General features: G+C 46.4%; 1 protein-coding gene across 1 annotated transcript in view; it reads right to left on the bottom strand.

The window, feature by feature from the left end:
- hydin (HYDIN axonemal central pair apparatus protein) overlaps window positions 1-19,984 on the bottom strand; it is a 1,114,396-nt gene that overhangs the window by 602,041 nt on the left and 492,371 nt on the right. The window contains exon 20 of the mRNA XM_080187991.1: window positions 8,128-8,386. Within this exon, the coding sequence (XP_080044117.1) occupies window positions 8,128-8,386 (259 nt within the window). The remainder of the gene's footprint in view (window positions 1-8,127; window positions 8,387-19,984) is intronic.

Below are 19,984 nucleotides of genomic sequence, written 5' to 3'. Positions count from 1 at the left end.
CCACCCCCCAAACCAAGAGTCACCTGACTCGAAACATTGGTTCTATCTTCTCTCCATGGATGCTGTCAGATCCTTTGAGATTTTGTAGCATTTTCTGTTCTTGTTTCGTTATAATAGGTCTCTGCTTCAGTTTCAGGCCTCCACATTGGCATCATCAGCCATGGCCTCAGCAGGTAGCCCATGTCTCCAATGAGCCATCTAGACAGCCTGGGGTGGTCCTCAAAGCTACATCCTGCAAGATGTAGCTGTCATGCTCACTCGCCGGTTGCTGTGCACAGAGTGCAAGGTGGTCAGCAGGTGTTCATGTACTGTCTGCATGTTCACAAAGTAGAACCCTTTCCTGTTCATAAAAGGCACTCCTTTATTCCGTGGGGCCCACTTGTACATGGGGCATCCCGGCGATGGTGGCAAAGTCTGCAGCCCAGGCATCCTGTTGGGCCTGGCCCAGGTCAAAGTGGATGCAGTTACCTGCCTGGGCATAAAGGGCATCCATGGATGCACTTGTGTGCTGACAACTGCGAGATGTCGCAGAAGGCCAAGCACAAGCCCTGGAAGGACCGAGTCACATAAGGTTGAGGGCAGCCATTACCTTCACGGCCACTTCTGCCTCACATGATGCCAGGTACGGGAGGATGTGACACGGGTGCCACAATGTCTTAAGATGCAGTCTTCAACAGCACATGGTGTCCAGCATCCCAGAAGGACAAGCGGATCCAGTAGAGCCTGGGTCTCCTTCCACCATCCTCTGCGCCCGACCCCCCCCTCCCCAACTCCCGCCTGGGGCCAATGAGTGATCTGGTCCAGGCCCTGACCCCCGAAAAACTGCTGCGGCTTAAACCTGGTTTGGCCTCATCCATCAGCTGCACAGCAGCAGCGAGCATTATTGCCAGCTCTGCTGGCTCAAATCCAATTTGCATGTTGGTGGAGGGGGGAAGAGAGAGAAAGAGAAAGAGAGAGAGACAGAGAGAAAGCCTCAATCCCACCCAGCAGGGAGGTGGGGTCTGCTTCCTAATAAGCACTTTGTGGTGCCTAGACGTAGCAACACTGGCAACTTTCTGCTCATGATGTGGGTATGCCAGCGTTGGACTGGTGTAAACACAGTAAAAAGTCTGACAACACCAGGTTTTAGTCCAACCTATTTATTTGATAATATACTCGCAAGCTTTCGGGTTAGCCCCTTCGTCAGGTGAATGGAGAGTTCTGGCCTCAGACAGAGCATATAAAGCACAGACTCTAAACTGTCTGTGCTTTATATGCTCTGTCTGAGGCCAGAACTCTCCATTCACCTGACGAAGGGGCTAACCCGAAAGCTTGCGAGTATATTATCAAATAAATAGGTTGGACTAAAACCTGGTGTTGTCAGACTTTTTACTGAACTTTCTGCTCCCCAGACCTAGAATAACTGACGCTAAAATGCCGCCCCTACTACCTTCCGCAGGAGTTCATCTCCGTTATCCTGATGGCAGTTTACCATGTGGACGTTAAGATTGCGCTGGACGAAATATACACCACTACGAACAGCCTTGAGACGAAACGTCCGAGGCCTTGTTCATCGTGACCGGAGACTTCAATCAGGCCAAGCTCAAGCGTGTACTACCAAGTTACCACCAACGCGTCTCTTGCTCCACCAGAGGTCCAAACATCCTCAATCACTGCTACACAAAAATGCCTACCGCTCTATCACCCATCCACACTTTGGCAAATCAGACCACAAGCTGTGCTCCTGCTCCTAGCTTATAAGCAAAAACTGAAGCGGGAGAATCCATCAAAGAGTTATGCAATGTTGGTCTGAGGAATCGGATGATTTCCTATGGAGCTGCTTGGAGTTAGTGGACTGGTCAGTATTTTAAAACACTGTGACCAGTCTGAAACAGTACGCCTCTACAAGTAACTGACTTCATTAGTAAGTGTGTAGATGACTGTGTGCCAAAGAAGCAAATCTGTGTGTTCCCCAAAAGAAAGCCACTGATGAACAGGAATATCCACTGCTTACTGAAGTCCAGGTCTGAGGTGTTCAAGTCAGGTGACATTGACCTGTACAAGAATGCCAGGTATGATCTAAAGAGATCCATCAAACTTGCCAAAAGACAATACTAGACCAAGCAAGAATCCCAGGCTAGCCACACTGATACCCACCTACTATGGCAAGATCTGCAAAACATGACAGGCTACAAGTTGAAGGCATGTAAAATTGCCGGCTCTGAAGCTTCCCTCCCTGATGAGTTCAATGCATTCTATGCCCGTTTTGAGAAAGAGGTCAGTGAAAGCATGCCCTCCACCCTGGAAGCCCTGGATGAACCTGTATCTGGGGTCACCATTGCAGATGTCAGAGCAGCTTTGTTGAAGGTCAACCCAAAGGAAGCAACTGGCCCGGATGTGGTATCCCGGCGTACACTCAGATCCTGTGCAAATCAGCTGGCAGAGGTATTCACAGACATCTTCGACCTCTTTTTACAACAATCTGAGGTCCCTATGTGCTTCAAGAAGATGACCATCATCCTGGTACCTAAGAAAAACCAAGCACCGTGCCTTAATGACTATCAGCAGGTGGCTCTGACATCCATCATTATGAAGTGCTTCGAAAGGTTAGTTCTAGCATGAATCAATTCCAGCCTTTCGGACTGCCTCAATCCACTACAGTTTGCCTACCATCACAACAGGTCCACAGCAGATGCCATTTCCCTAGCCCTGCACTCAATCTGAAACACCTAGATAACAAGAACAACTATGTCAGACTCCTATTTTGTTGACTACAGCTCAGCCTTCAATACCATTATTCCCACGAAACTCATCGCCAAACATCGTAGCCTGGGCCTTGGCACCTCCCACTGTGACTGGATCCTTAACTTCCTAATTCACAGACTACAATCAGTAAGGATAGGCATCAAAACCTCCTCCACGATCATCCTCATCACCGGTGTCCCACAAGACTGTGTTCTCAGCCCCCTACTGTACTCCTTACACACCAATGACTGTGTGGCCAAATTCCCCTCCAATTCAATTTTCAAGTTTGCTGATGACAGTGCTGTAGTAAGTCGGATCTCAAACAATAACGAGACAGAGTACAGGAGAAGAATGAGGGGAGATCTCATTGAGACGTATAAGATGATGAATGGGATGGATAGGATAGAGGTGGAGAGACTCTTCCCGCTCATAAAGGACAGTAGGACTAGGGGGCACAGCCTCAAGATAAAGGGGGGGCGGTTTAGAACGGAGTTGAGGAGGAACTTCTTCACTCAAAGGGTGGTGAGTCTCTGGAATTCTCTGCCCGTTGAGGTGGTGGAGGCTGCCTCGCTAAATATTTTTAAGACGCGGGTTGATGGGTTTTTGATAAGCGAGGGGATTAAGGGTTATGGGGAGAGGGCGGGAATGTGGAACTGAGTCATGACAGATCAGCCATGATCTTATTGAATGGCGGAGCAGGCTCGAAGGGCTAGATGGCCTACTCCTACTCCTATTTCTTATGTTTCTTATGTTTCTTATGAATGAGGTAGAGAATCTGGTGAACTGGTGTAGCAACAATAATCTCTCCCTCAATGTCAACAAAAACGAAGGAGATTGTCATTGAGTGTAAAGGAGAACATGCCCCTGTCTACATCAATGGGGACAAAGTAGAAAGTGTCGAGAGCTTCAAGTTCTTAGGTGTCCAGATCACCAACACCCTGTCCTGGTCCCCCCCATATAGAACATAGAACATAGAACACTACAGCACAAACAGGCCCTTCGGCCCACAAGTTGCGCCGATCACATCATCACCTACCAACCTACAGACCTATCTATAACCCTCAATCTCATTAAACCCCATATACTCATCCAGAAGTCTTTTAAAAGACCCCAGCGAGTTCGCCTCCACCACCACTGACGGCAGCCGATTCCATTCACTCACCACCCTCTGAGTGAAAAACTTACCCCTAACATCACTTCTGAACCTCCCTCCCCGCACCTTAAATCTGTGTCCTCTCGTAGCGACCATTTCAAACCGGGGAAATAGCCTCTGAGAGTCCACCCTATCTATTCCTCTCAACATTTTGTAAACTTCTATCAGGTCGCCTCTCAACCTTCGTCTCTCCAGGGAAAAGAGTCCCAGCTCCCTCAACCTAACTTCATAAGGCATGCCTCCCAGTCCAGGCAACATCCTTGTAAATCTCCTCTGCACCCTTTCAATAGCTTCTACATCCTTCCTATAGTGAGGCGACCAGAACTGCGCACAATACTCCAAATGAGGCCTAACAAGGGTCTTATAAAGTTCCAGCATTACCCATGCTAACACTATAGTTAGAAAATCCCACCAACGCTTCTGCTTTCTCAGAAGACTAAGGAAATTTGGCATATCAGCTACGAAATTCACCAACTTCTACAGATGCACCATAGAAAGCATTCTTTCTGATTGTATCACAGCTTGGCATGGCTCCTGCTCTGTGCAAGACTGCAAGGAACTACAGAAGGTCATGAATGTAGCCCAATCCATCATGCAAACCAGCCTCCCATCCATTGACTCTGTCTACACTTATCGCTGCCTCGGCACAGCAGCAAGCATAATTAAGGGCCCCATGCACCCCGGACATTCTCTCTTCCATCTTCTTCCTTCAGGAAAAAGATACAAAAGTCTGAGGTCACGTACCAACCAACTCAAGAACAGCTTCTTTCCTGCTGCTGTCAGACTTAGCTTGCATTAAGTTAAGATCTTTCTCTACACTCTAGCTATGACTGTAACACTACATTCTGCACTCTCTTGCTTCCTTCTCTATGGACGGTATGTTTTGTCTGTATAGCGCAAGAAACAATACTTTTCTCTGTATGTTAATACATATGACAATAATAAATCAAATCAAATCAAATCAAACCCATGCTCCCATGATTCTGGACGCTGTCAACTAGATGCCACCCATGGTGGCCATACACCACCTAGTGGGCTGCTAACAGGCATTGCCCACATTCCCTCTTGGTCTCCAATGGCCGACCACATGGCTGTACCCTCCCTTCAACTGGTATGGTATGATATATTCTGTACCCCAGTACAGATGCAAGTTTGCTGGTGTGCAGTGTGAGCCTGCCCTCTGGATGGCCAGCCACCCACAGGTACAGTCCTTCAATATCTCAGACCATTGCCGGAAGCATGTAGCAGACTGGGCTCCATGCTCTGGTGCTCAGAGAACATAAGGGTGATTGAAAAGAGGTTCCCACTGGGAATCTTGAAGCATAGACCTGTATGTACCCACCTGGACATCAAGTGCACTGGCTTCCAGGAATGGCTTGCAATTCAGGTGGACTTTCATGTGATGGATGACTATGTAGGGAGCACCGCAGAGTCCATGCAGTGTGAGGAGCCATATTAACACCTGCAGAGCTCCCTTAATTGGGGCAACAACTGCCAGACCTGGTTGTTGCTGTTAGTGGGGCCTGGGATGGAATGTCCACAGTAAACCACAGAGACCTCGATGGGCTGACTGGCCTCCTTCTGCACTGCAGGATTCTGAGACTGTCCAGCACACAGACAGTAGGGTAATCAATGTGACATTAATGGCTTTGGGAGTCAATTTCATATGCAACCCCACAGGGATCACTCAGTGGCCAGGGGGAAAGCGCACAACACAAGCCCTAAACCAGCGGTAACCCCCAACTTACGGACCCCTGGACAAGCCCAATTTCACCAGCCATGTGAGCTCTCCATTCCATCCCGCACTATGGCAGCAACTGACCTGCCACCTGTGCAACCTGGAGGTTGTGGTCAGCAATACTCACTTCCTAGCTTTCCTTCACTACTGCCGTGCCTTAATCACACTTTTAAAGACCTGTTCCAAATGGCGGCGACGTAATGTCATGCTGGAGAGGTGGGAAGCCTCCAAATTGCATGCTGAGCTCGCTGATGATGTTGAAATCCAGTCATTCTCAGGGGTGCAATGTGATTCATGCTATTCGAAAGGGGCTGGGAAGATTGCAAACTGTTGGCCCCAGGCACCGATCGGCTTTTTAGCTTCGCATGCTATCTTCTCCGTACAATGCCATTTATGTCAGTTGCGGCTAGATGGTAAAATTACACCCTGTGTTTGAACATGTGGCAAAGAACAAAACAAAGAAAGAACAACCCAGCACGGGAAACAGGCCCTTCGGCCCAACAAGCCCGCGCCGCCGCATCACCCTACACCTATTCTACCCTGCGTGTCTACGAATAGAACCCCTGACTTAGCCAGATTCAGGGGAGGCAAGGGGGAACATATGGTGGGATGGGTGGTTAATGATGTTCAATCATATTAAAATATATTTAAATTAGGTTCACACACTTTGTGGGCATAACCTCACTACATCACTGGCGAGGAGTGGAAAAATTGTGGAACATAATCTCTCTGGATTTTTAGCCTACAACACCATTCTCTCTGACAGTGAACGTAGATTGAAAATCACCCCCTAAATAAATCGATAAAACTGTGACAAATAGATTTCAATGTCAACAAATTTGAGATTACCGACTTTGAACCAAAAGGGAAAAGAACAGATTAATCGATGAATGGCTGGGTTCCAAGGATTAAGTTACAAGAAGAGATTAAGCAAACTAGAATTTGGAAGGTCTAAGGGTGATCTGATTGAAGCTTTGAAGGAACAGAGAGGCTAGATGGGGAGCAATGATTTCTGCTCATAGAATCATAGAAACCCTACAGTGCAAAATGAGGCCCTTTGGCCCATCGAGTCTGCACTGACCACAATCCCACCCTGGCCCTATCCCCATATCCCTACATATTTTACCTGCTAATCCCTCTAACCTAAGCATCTCAGGACACTATGGGGTAATTTTTTTTAGCATGGCCAATCAACCTAACCTGCACATCTTTCGACTGTGGGAGGAAACCGGAGCACCTGGAAGAAACCCAGACACGAGGAGAATGTACAAACTCCACACAGACAGTGACCTGAGCTGGAATCGAACTCAGGTCCCTGGAGCTGCGAAGCAGCAGTGCTAACCACTGTGCTACCGTGCCGCTGACCCAGGCGGGGTGGGGCGTCTCAGACTAGGATATACGGTTAAAAAAAATTAGAGCTGGACCTTTCATGCAAGTGGTGACAGAAGTTTGGAACGTTCTTCTGCAAATGATGCTGGATCAATTGTTAATTTTAAAACTGAGATTAATAGATTTTGGTTGAATAAAAGTATTCAAGCATATTGGACAGAAGCAGGTAAATGGATTAAGGTTACAGATCAGCCATGAATTCATTGAATGGTAGAATGGGCTTGAACAACTAAATGGTCTACTCCTGTTTCTGGGCTTTTATGTCCCTAGCACTGCTTCCAGATCCAACAGGATGGACTGCTGGCAATGATCCACATTGCTATGTCCAATAATGTCTTCACAGTTGAGATATAAATTTATTAATTCAAATTAAATTCCAACAGCTGCTGTGGTGGGACTTGAACTGGCGTCTCCAGAGAATTCACCTGGAGTCCTGGATTATTAGTCCAATAATATTGCAACAATGACCCCATCTTCTTCCTGCTGATAACCTCTTCTATAAAGTTCAAGCAAGAGTGTCACCCCTTCAAGAGAAATACAAATCAGGGCCCTTTGTTGAATGGTGCAGCCACTCAACAACATGATGAACAATCATGCAAATTAGCACACAATGTGAAGTTGGCTTTCTACCTGTGTTGGAAGTAATGCATGAATTAATACCACTTTGTGATTCCTGCACCAGTTTTCAAATTTAGCCCCTTTGAATTACCTTTCGAAAGTTTTTGAATTTCCTGACCTTCTTGCCAACAGGATCTTCCAGTTCCATTAACGGCAACCCTCTCACCCCATGGGAGCTTCCCTACCTGTGGGACAGGCGAGCCAGGAAAAATGCTGTAGACATCGGAGAGACTGGAAGATCCCACAGATAACCAATGCGAGCCACTGCCTCCACTGCTGGTAAACACATTGCAGAGGGACTGTAAAATCCCACTGAATGAAGTTAAATTCCAGACTTGCTTCTAAAGACATATAGATTGAGGGGTACCGTGAGAGGTGTTTAAGTGTCGTTGAAGTCAATGATTTAGGAGTAGGCCAAATGGCTTTTCGTAGTCTCAAAAATGCTTATATAAAGAATGATTCCAGACTGATTTCAATATGTTGTTTAAAGGATAATGTTCCTTACCATAGGTACATTTGTTTCTCCCTCTAGTATCAGCGTATCACTCCTGCCCGGTTTGAGGTCCATTCGCAGTGGTCTAACTTTGAAGGTGGAAATGTACTGACCCATTGCAGGGGAATCTCTATATTTCATGTCACGAGATGCAGAATGCTTTGGTGGACTGGGTTTAAAGATCAGGGGAAAGTCTGCTATCTTCCAGTACATCTGATGGCGTCGCCGTCCACGATTTGTCAACTTAACTGAATAGTGGCAAGCATTAGAGCTGTAATAAAACAGCACATAACAGAAATCAAAAGGTCAGGTATATCTCAGTTTTCTGTCATGTAATACATGACTACAATGGGCTGTAAAAAATTTCATTCCAGAGACAGGTTTATAAGCCTGACAAGTAGCCTGTTGCCATATAAAAGTACATATGTACAATCAATGGAAAGGTTGGTAATCACTATTCAAAGTTTGTATAAAGTGTCTAACATATCAAATTAAAATTAATGTGTGAATGAAGGAACATAGGGACCAGAATTGTTCAATCAGTCCCTCAAGCTTGACTATTACACAATTAAATCATAGCTAATCCATCTATTAACTCCATTCACCAACTCTGGTTCCCAAATCTTAATAACAAAAAATCTATCAATATCAAAGAATCTAATAAACCATGAACAGTTTTGACAGAATAGATAAGGAAAAACTGTTTCTAAAGGCAGGTGGGTCAATCGTCAAAGAACATGGATTTAAGATAGTAGGACAAAGTGTACAGAATACATGAGGGAAAAGTGTTGTGCTGTGTTATTTTTGTGATCTGGAATGCACTCTCTGAACAAGTGATGGAAGCAAACTCAGTAATAACTTTCAAAAGTGAACTGGATAAAACTTTGAACTGGAAGTTAGTAAGAGTGACAATTCTCTGGTAAGTAGTTGACGAGTAGATTCAAATTAAAATTTCTCTTAGCACATTGAATTTAACTTATTATAAAACCCCTATAGTGCAGAAGGAGCCCATTTGTCCCATCAAGTCTGCACCATCTCTCTGACAGAGTACCTTGCCCAGGCCCTCTCCCCATAACCCACACATTTACCATGGTTAATCCATCTAGCCTACACATCTTGGGATACTAAAGGGAAATTTTGCCATGGCCAATCCACCTGACCTGCACATCTTTAGACTGTGGAAGGAATCTGGAGCACCCAGAGGAAACCCACATAGATATGGGGACTGTGTGTATACTCCATACATACAGCCACCCAATGCCCAAATTGAATCTGAGGCAACAGCATTGGCCACTGTGCCACCCCTTAGAATAAACTAAATAAGAACTTTAAAAATTATGGAAGAAACTGCAAGTTAGTTAACAGAAACTGTGACCTAGAGTTCTGGAGACAATGGGAACCTTTCAAAATGGTGGGGATTATGAAATAAATCCCATTGTCGCTGATTCAAGGGCTTTATCCCGTAGTATGGGAATTACAAACCATATAAGTCATAAATGTTCTGACCGGTAAAGTCCATGAAATTGTTAAGCTGTCAAATTCTTTAAATTGCCAGCCCTTTAACAATTGGGCAAAAAACTGCCAGCCTTGTGTCTATGGCAGATGAAAAAAGTCTGTTCCATCAATTTCAATAAGTGTTTGTCGACATAATCCTTACTGCTATCATTAAAACATGATTAATGTTTGACTACATTCTGCAGCTTATCATTAACACAGTGGAGTAGAAGGTGTAGGTTCACGGTTATATTGACTGTTCAAAGAGGGCATTAAAGGATTATCTATCTTTGATGTGGGGTTAGAAATATAAGTCTTCTGCTTTGTGGGTAGCATGGTGGCACAGTTGCTTGCTGCCTCACAGCACCAGGGACCCAGGTTCGATTCCAGGCTTGAGTCATTGTCTAAGTGGAGTGTGCACGTTCTTTCCATGTCTGCGTAGGTTTCCTCCCACAGTCTGAAAGACATGCTGGTTAGGTGCACTGGCCATGTTTAATTTTCTCTGAGTGTACCCAAACAGGTGCCGGAGTGTGGCGACTGGGAGATTTCCACAGTAACTTCATTGCAGTGTTAGAGTAAACATATCTCTATTCGCCCTTGAACTGAATGGCTTCCTTGGCCATTTCAGACGGTATTTCCACAATGCTGCAGTCTGGAGTCTCATGTAAGCCAGACCAAGTAAGGATGGCGGATTTCCTTCCCTAAAGGACACTACTAAACCAGATCAGTCTTTGCGATGATCTCCATGGTCTTTGAGACTTTTAATTCCAGAGTTTTATTAAATTCAAATTTCACCATGCTATGATGGGATTCAAAGCCGGGTCCCCAAAGAATTACACTGGGTTTCTGAAATACTAGTCCAGCGACATTACCACTACACCAGTGCCTTCCCTTGTTAAATGTTTTGAATGGACTTTCATGAATGGGACATTTTATGAGATGAACTCTGAACTTTTCCTTTTAAGGGGCCACGTGTTGTCATGGAGAGTATCAAGGTCCATTTTGGGCAGCAGGGTAGCACAGTGGTTAGCACTGCTGCTTCACAGCTCCAGGGTCCTGGGTTCGATTCCTGGCTCGGGTCACTGTCTGAGTGGAGTTTGCACATTCTCCTCGTGTCTGTCTGGGTTTCCTCCAGGTACTCCGGTTTCCTCCCACAGTCCAAAGATGTGCAGGTTAAGTTGATTGGCTACGCGAAAAAAAAAATTGCCCCTTAGCGTCCAGGGATGTATAGGTTAGAGGGATTAGTGGATATAATATGTAAGGATACGGGGGTAGGGCCTGGGTGGGATTCTGTTTGGTGCAGACTCAATGGGCCAAAGGGCTTCTTTCTGCACTGTAGGGTTCTATGATTTATGATTAGGGTGGGTGGGGAATGGGTTGGCATAGAGGGTATGAAGAGATATTAGAGTGGATGGTGTTTTCGTGAATACTGACATCAGATTAACTAATCTATGCTTCTGTTTCCTCTCTTCTCTCCTTTCAGTAATTGTATTTGGTATTTGCTTGTTTCCAATCGATTGGGATGGTTTCTAAATTTAAGGACTTTTATTCACTGTTGTTCTTTTCTCGTTTTGCCTTTTCATTTAATTTCTCAATTCATTTCAGTCATTGTGGTCCTGATATTCCTGTAATTGACTTTGTTTAATTTCAGTACTCAAGTTTTGGACTTGGGCATGTCACTCTCAAACTTGATGTGAAATTTTACCATATGATGATCGTTTTTTTCCCATAAAATCTTCTACTAATTAACTGCCTCATTACAGAAAACGAAATCTTCCTTGGTTGATTTGATGATATATTATTCTTGTAAACTGTTTTGAGTGCATTGTATGAACATGTTCTCTGAAATATTTTGACCTATTTGATTTGTCAAACAGGCACACTGGGACAGTGGTTAGCACTGCTGCCTCACAGTGCCAGAGATCTGGATTTGATTTCCAGTTTGGGTCATTGTCTGTGCCAAATATGCATCTTTTCTCCGTGTCTGTGAGGGCTTCCTCTGGGTGCTCTGGTTTCCTCGCACATTCCAAAGATGTGCAGGTGAGGTGGATAGGCTGTGCTAAATTGCCTCTTGTTGTCTGTTAGGGGATTGGCAGGATAAAGACATGGGGATGGGGTGGGCCTGATGCTCTTTCGGAGATTCAGTGCAGACTTGATAGGCTGAATGGGCTCCTTCTGCACGGTAAAGGTTCTAAAAAGACCTGCTCAGTATTTCCAACACTTTCTGTTTTAACAACATATGATACTTCATATAGTTGACTGCAACTAGAATGCACAGTTGTCACAGCTCCTTCCGAAGAGACGATTAAATTTTAATTAATAACAGAAAATGCTGAAGAAACTCAGCATTTCTGGCACATCTGTGGAGAAAGAAACAGATTTACTGTTTCGACTTCAGTGTGACTCTCCTTCAGGACAAGATAGCAGCAGAAATATAACAAGTTTAATGTTGTTGAAAAACAGGCTGCAACAGGTGTTTTCTTTTAGAAATTACTTTAAAGGTATTGAGCTAAATCTTACTAAAACACCCCAAGTGTTGGCAGTGTTGGCTCTGGTGTGAAAATCGGAGTGTTTCTCGCCCACAGTGTCAGCATGTCGTCAGACCAAATTTTATGCCTCGTTAATAGTAATTTTTACACCCAATAATATCATGCTGTGCTTGCAGTATGCTGCTTCTGATTCGCTCTCCCGGCAACAACTTAACTGCTGCCAAGCATTGGGGAGATCCATGTAAATGGCTCACCAACACTTGTTCTAGAACAACTACAGGAGAAGGCAATCAAGAAGTCAGCACCTTGCTTTTCAGAGTGGGCTCTCACCAGGCTACTGGATGGAATGGAGCAAAGGCAATAGTACACGCTCCACCCCTACTCCTGTGGACAGTTTTCCAGCAAGATTATCATCTATGCCTGGGATGCATTGGCAGCTCTGGTGAGTGCAAGTGCATTTCAGAAGAGGATGGGGTAGCTGTGTTAGAAGAACATTAATAATATTCTTCGCCAAACCAAGGTAAGTGTACCACCCCACTCTCTCTGCGGGCCCTCTAAGACACCCTTCACACCCACAACCCTTTCCCTCACTCAGCCTCCCATCCATTGATTCTGTCTATACTTCCCGCTGCCTCAAAAAAGCAGCCAACATAATCAAGGATCCCACACACCCCGGACATACCCTTTTCCACCTTCTTCATCGGGAAAAACATACAAAAGTCTGAGGTTATGTACAACAAACACAAGAACAGTTTCTTCCCTGCTGCATCAGACTTCTGAAAGATTTACCTTATATTTAGTTGATCTTTCTCTACACCTTTGCTCTGACTGTAACACAACATTTTTCACCCTCTCCTTTCCTAATTTATGCACAGTATGCATTGTCTGTGTAGCATTCCACTGTATACTAATACATGTGACAATAGTAAATCATATCAAGTCAAACATCAGGCAAAGGCAGAAGCATGCCTGGGAACCAGCACTTGGATGGATGCCGGAGCCCAGAACTCTGCTGAGCTCCTTACAATGATGTGCCTGTGGGCCCAGTCGTCCCACAGCTGCTGGCACTGCAAAGGCAGAAACCAAAAGGGAAAGTGCTGGAAAATCTCAGCAAGTCTGGCAGCATCTGTAAGGAGAGAAAAGAGCTGACGTTTCAAGTCCAGATGACTCTTTGTCAATGGGTCATCTGGACTTGAATCTTCAGGTCTTTTCTCTCCTTACAGATGCTGCCAGATCTGCTGAGATTTTCCAGCATTTTCTCTTTTGGTTTCAGATTCCAGCATCCGCAGTAATTTGCTTTTATTATTATTACTGCAGAGGCAGAGTCATGAGTATCAGGAAGGGATGACAGCATCCCTCCTCAGAGTGCAAGGCCAACTGGAGAAGTCACAACACCTCCTATTCAAGGAGACAATGCCACAAACTGCAGTAAACCATGACCAACACTGTGAGCATGCTGTCCGCAGTGGAGACCTTGGCGCAGGATGAGCACTCCATGTGTGAGGGCATGAACTCCATGGTGCTGGGCTTCGACACGCACTGGTGGGAATCCACAAGTGTCAGCACCAAAGGATAGTGACTCTTCTCCGATTGCCCCTCATCCTGTCGAAGAGCACAGGGGACCTGGGGAACCCGAAGGGAGGAGGATCTATTGGCAGGAGTTCAACCCAGGGCCCTCCAGCCAGAGGACCGTAGGTAACTCCAGCCCATCTGACACCTCCCTCGCTGTGAGCGACACATATCCAGCCCCTGACACAGGGGAGGGAAGCACTGAAAGATCCATGTTGCCCAAAAGCAGGCCTGGACCCTCTAGGGGCAGCCCACCGAGATCATCTCAGGCAAAAGGAGGTGGAAGTCAGCAGGTCATCTCAATCTCAGCTGTGGATATTGGGAATACACCTAAATGGAACATGAGGGTGACAAAGATTAAGATTAGGGAGGTGATTGCCTAACGGTATTAGCACCTAGTGGTATAATCCAGAAACTCAGCTAATGTTCTGGGCACTTGGGTTCAAATCCCACCATGGCAGCTGGCAAAATTAATATTCATTAAAAAAAATCTGGAATTAAGAGCCCACTGATGACCACGAAACCTAATGTCCATTAGGGAAAAAAACCTGCCTTACTTGGTCTGATCTAAATGTAACTCCAGAGCAAAAGTAACGTGGTTGACTCTCAACTGCCCTCTGAAATGGCCTAGCAAACCACTCAGTTCCACTTAGTTGTCTCAATTGCTACAAACTCTGAGTAAAGAAATGAAATAGGATGAACCACCTGGCATCAACCTGGGCACTGGAAAAGACAACGGCAAAATAAAAAGCCCTGTTGACCCTGCAAAGTCCTCCTTACTAATATCTGGGGGCTAGTGCCAAAATTGGGAGAGTTGTCTCTCAGACTCATCAAGCAATAGCCTGACATTGTCATTCTCACGGAATCATACCCTACAGATAATACTCCAGGCACTAAGTTACCATCTCCGGATATGTTCTGTCCATCGACAGGGTCAACCCAGCTGTCGTGGCAGCAGCACAGTGGTACACAGTTGGGAGGGAGTGCTCTGGGAGTCCTGAACATCAACTCCAGATCCCATGAAGTCTCACGGCGTCAGATTAAACATGGCAAGGAAACCCCTTATTGGTTGCCATGTACCATCCTCCTTTGGCTGATGAATCAGTATTCCTCCATGTTAAACAACATTTGGAGGAAGCATTGAGGGTGCCAAGGGTGCAAAATGTACTCTGGGTGGAGGATTTCAATGTCCATCACCAAGAGTGGCTCGGCAGCAGCACTACTGATCGAGCTGGTCGGGTCCTAAAGGATATAACTTTAGACTGGGTTTACAGCAAGTGATGAGGGAACCAACTTGAGGAAAAACATACTCGGCCTCACCCTTACCAATCTGCTAGCTGCAGATGCATCTGTCCATGACAGTATCGGGAAGAGTGAACACCACACAGTCCTTGGGGGGACGAAGTCCCGCCTTCACAATGAGAATAACTTCCATCATATTATGTGACACTATTGCTAATTGGGCTAATTGCTAAGTGTGCTAATTGGGACAGATTTCAAACAGATCTAGCAGCTCAAGACTGGGCACCCATGAGGAGCTGCGGCCAACAGCAGCAGAACTGTACTCCAGCACAATCTGCATTCTCATGGTCTGGCATATCCCCCCACTCAACCATTACAATCACGCCTGGGGATCAATCCTAGTTCAATGGAGAGTACAGGAGGGTATGCCAAGAGCTGCACTTGATATACCTAAAAATGAGGTGTCAACCTAGTGAAGCTACCAAACAGGATTCCTTGCATGCCAAACAGCATAAACAGCAAGTGATAGACAGAGCTAAGCAATCCCACAACCAACAGATCAAATCAAAGCTCTGCAGTCCTGCACATCCAGTCATGAATGGTTGTGGACATTTAAACAACTCACTGGAGAAGGAGGCTTCGCAAATATCCCCATCTTTAATAATGGAAGAGCTCAGTACATCAGTGCAAAAGTCATGTTTGATTGATGAGTAACACCAAAGCATTTGCAGCAATCTTCAGCCAGAAGTGCCAAGTGAATGATCCATCTTGGCCTCCTCCAGTGGTTCCTTACATCTCAGGTGCCAGTCTCCCGCCAATTTGATTCACTCCACATGATACCAAGAAATCATTGGAGGCACAGGATACTGTAAAGGCAATGGGCCCTGATCACATTCTGACAATAGTGCTGAAGATTTGTACTCCAGTACTTGTCGCTCCCCTAGCCAAGCTCTTCCAATACAGTTACAACACTGGCATCTACCTGGCAATGTGGAAAATTGCACAGGTATGTCCTGTACACAAAAAGCAGGACAAATCCAACCCAGCCAATTATCACCGAATAAGTCAATTCTCGATCATCAATAAAATGATGAAAGGGGTCATCATCAGTGCTTCAAGCTGCACCTGCTCAGCAATAACTTGCTCAATGATGTCTAGTTTGGATTTCACCAGGGTCACTCAGCTCCTGACCTCATTACTGCCTTTGTTCAAACATGGACAAAACGGCTGAATTTCTCCCTCAAGCGCGAGGCCCTTAAGGCCACGTGGAGGAAGGCTCAGACCGTTCCTGAATCCTCCACTCTTCCCTTACAGCCCAACCTATCATGGGACCCCACCCGGGTAACTCCCTGCTGCCCCATGCTGAGCCTTTTGTTTTCAAGCCCTCCCACCATCTGGCCACTGATGGAAGGGGTCAACAACAGTGCCATCAAACATCTGCTCTTTTCTCTCATTACAGATCTGATACTCACCCGTGGATCCACCTCATTGTTCTCTGGAGCAGTGTACCTGGTGGCCTTGGTGAGTGTTGGATTTACTTCAAAATGCTTTCTGACTGCACTTCTGGTTCGCAGCGTTTCTGTCTGTGCATTTTACTTCCGTACCAGAAGTTAGGCAAGGGGATAGTCGGGAAGGGGGAGCGGGGGGTATAAAAAGAAGGTAGTAATAGACAGCGGGCAGCGGAGTGAGTGGGAGCTGAGAGAGAGTTATAAGGGCTTTGGCTCGCTGGGCTTAGGCAACAGCAGGCTTAGACAAGGTGAGTTGCAGTTTCTATCTTTCCCGTGTTGCGTTTCGGCACATACAAACCTAAGTGAGGTTGGGACATGGCAGGGGCTATGGGGAGGAGCATAAGCTGTGTTAGGTGCCACATGTGGGAGTTCTTGGAGGCATCAAGTCTCCCGTCAAGTGTTTGGAGCTGCAGTGCTTGAGGGCCCGGGTCCGGCAACTAGAGGTGCATTTAGAGGATGTGTTTCTGGTCAGGGAGAATGAGGAGTTAATGGCTAGGAACCATGAGCAAGTGGTGGTCCCAGGGGCTGAGGAGCAGGATGGGTGGACAACTGTTAAGAGGAAAAAGAAGAATAGTCCTGGTCCAAAGACCACCCCAGTGGCCCCCCAAAATTCATCGACAGGGGTATAAAAGGATAGACAGGAGAGCCAGAATGACTCAGAGGGACGGAAGGGGGCTGGCAATGTGATAGTAGTAGGGGATGGGAGGGTCCAAGGCATTGACAGGAGGTTCTGTGGGCAGAAGCGTGACTCCAGGATGGTGGTCTGCCTCCCTGGAGCAGGGGTACAGGACATATCGGAAAGGATAGAGGGAATTTTGAAAGGGGAGGGGACCCAGGCAGAGGTAATAATACACACAGGGGAGAGGGACGTAGGAAGGTGGAATAGGGCAGATGTACGCAGGCAATTTAGGGAGTTGGGGTCCAAACTGAAGAGCAGGACCTCCACGGTGGCATTCTCTGGGCTGCTGCCTAGTACCAGCAGGGCTAGGAATAACGAGATCATGCAGCTGAATGCATGGTTGAGGGATTGGTGCAAGGTAGAGGGCTTTACTTTTGTAGACCACTGGGAAGTATTTGTGAGAGAAGGGCAACTGTACAGGAGAGATGGGGAAAATTTGAATGGGAGAGGGACAAATTTCTTAGCAGGGAGGTTAGCTGGAGTGTTTAGACAGGGTTTAAACTAATAGGGAGGGGGGGTGGGGATGTGACTGATAGCTCATTAGACACTGGGGTCGGGAGTGAGTTGGGTGATAGGGTAGGTTTGGGTGAAAGGAAAATTATCAGGGAGAAGGAGGTTCTGAGTGGCCCTGGTGGGTTGGACTGCGTCTGTTTCAATGCGAGGAGTGTGACGGGTAAAACAGATGAGCTTAGGGCCTTGATGTTTGTGAGGAGGTTAGATGTGGTGGCAATAACGGAGACGTGGTTACGGGAAGGGCAGGACTGGCAGATGAACATTCCTGGGTATCAGTGTTTTAGGTGTGACAGGGGAGGGTTGAAGAGAGGTGGTGGGGTGGTGCTGTTAGTAAAGGAACACATCACAGCAGCGCAGAGGGAGGACAATATGGAGGAGTTAGGGATTGAGTCGCTGTGGGTGGAGTTGAGAAATAAAAAGGGAGAGATTACGATGCTAGGGGTATACTATAGGCCACCCAACAGCCCGAGGTCAGTGGAGGAAGGTATTTACAGAGGCATTTTAGATAGGTGCAGAAAGAATAAGGTGGATGTAGTGGGTGACTTTAATCTTCCTGGAGTGGATTGGAAGGTGCTTAGAGCTGGGGGTATGGATGGGGAGGAGTTTGTAAAATGTGTGTTGGAAGGGTCCCTGGAGCAGTACGTAACTAGCTCGACTAAGGAGGGGGCTATACTGGATTTAGTGTTGGGTAGCGAGCTGGGGCAGGTGGTTGAGGTTGAGGTAGGCGAACATGTGGCTAACAGTGATCACAAGTCCGTCTACTTTAGGATAAAAATGGAAAGGGATGAGTGCCCTCCGAAGGGGAGGGTGCTGGACTGGGGGAAGGCGAGCTATAGCCGGATTAGGAGGGAGCTGAATGACATTGATTGGGAGGGGTTCTTAGCTGGCAAGTCCACGGTTGGTAAGTGGGAGGCTTTCAAGGGCAAACTGATAATGTTGCAGGAAAGGCATGTGCCGGCAAAGAGGAAGGATGGGGAAGGCAGGATTAGAGAGCCGTGGATTACAGGGGGTATTGAAGATTTGGTCAGGAAGAAGAGGGAGGCATATGTTAGGTCGAAACAACTGGGAACGGAAAGTGCGCTGGAGGAATATAGAGAGAGTAGGAGGGAGCTTAAAAGGGGAGTTAGAAGGGCGAAAAGAGGGCATGAAATGACTTTGGCTGATAGGATTAAGGAAAATCCAAAGGCATTTGACTCTTATATTAGGAGCAAGAGAGTGGTTAGAGGGAAAACTGGTCCTCTTAGGGACAAAGGAAGGGAGCTATGTATCGAGTCTGAGGGAATGGGGGAGATCCTGAATGAATACTTTGCGTCGGTATTCACGAAGGAGAGGGGATGGTGTCGTGTGATGTCTTGGAGGGAGCTGTAGGTCAGTGGAAGGAAATATCCATTACGAGGGAGGAAGTGCTAAGGTTTATAGATAGCATAAAAACGGATAAAGCTCCGGGGCCTGATGGTATTTATCCCAGGCTGCTTAGGGAGGTGAAAGATGGAATTGCTGGGCTTCTGACGCAAATCTTTGTCTCTTCCTTGGACACAGGTGAGGTCCCAGAGGACTGGAGGGTAGCTAATGTGGTACCGCTGTTTAAAAAGGGCAGTCGGGACAACCCTGGTAATTATAGGCCAGTGAGTTTGACATTGGTGGTAGGAAAATTATTGGAAAAAATTCTTAGGGGTAGGATGTATGAGCATTTGGAGCGTTGCGATCTGATTAGGGATACGCAACATGGCTTAGTTCGGGGGAGGTCTTGCCTTACGAATCTGGTAGAATTCTTTGAGGAGGTGACAAAAACGGTTGACGATGGGCGAGCTGTTGATGTCATCTATATGGATTTCAGTAAGGCGTTTGACAAAGTCCCTCACGGTAGGCTGGTAGAAAAGGTTAAGGCACATGGGATACAAGGACAGGTAGCTAGGTGGATTGAAAACTGACTGGGCAATAGGAGACAGAGAGTAGTAGTGGAAGGGTCATTTTCTGGTTGGAGGCCAGTCACCAGCGGTGTGCCGCAGAGCTCAGTACTGGGACCTCTCCTCTTTGTAGTATATATAAACGACTTGGAAGAGGGCGTACGTGGTGTGATCAGCAAGTTTGCAGATGACACCAAGATGGCAGGATTGGCAGATACTGGGGAGGAATGTCAGGTGACACAGCAGGATATAGATGGGTTGGTATATTGGGCAGATAGATGGCAGATGGAATTTAATCCTGACAAATGCGAGGTGATGCATTTTGGAAGGAATAATGCAGGGAGGAGTTACGTGATAAAAGGTAAACCGATTAAGAGTATAGAAATACAGAGGGACCTGGGAGCGCAGGTGCACAAGTCTCTGAAGGTGTCAACACAGGTAGAGAAGGTTGTGAAGAAAGCTTATGGA

The sequence above is a fragment of the Carcharhinus amblyrhynchos genome, chromosome 4, assembly GCF_965287045.1.
Source record: "Carcharhinus amblyrhynchos chromosome 4, sCarAmb.v2.hapA, whole genome shotgun sequence".
Lineage (NCBI taxonomy): Eukaryota > Metazoa > Chordata > Chondrichthyes > Carcharhiniformes > Carcharhinidae > Carcharhinus > Carcharhinus amblyrhynchos.
Note: the sequence above shows the minus strand (reverse complement) of the source record. Positions and strands in the feature narration are given on the sequence as shown.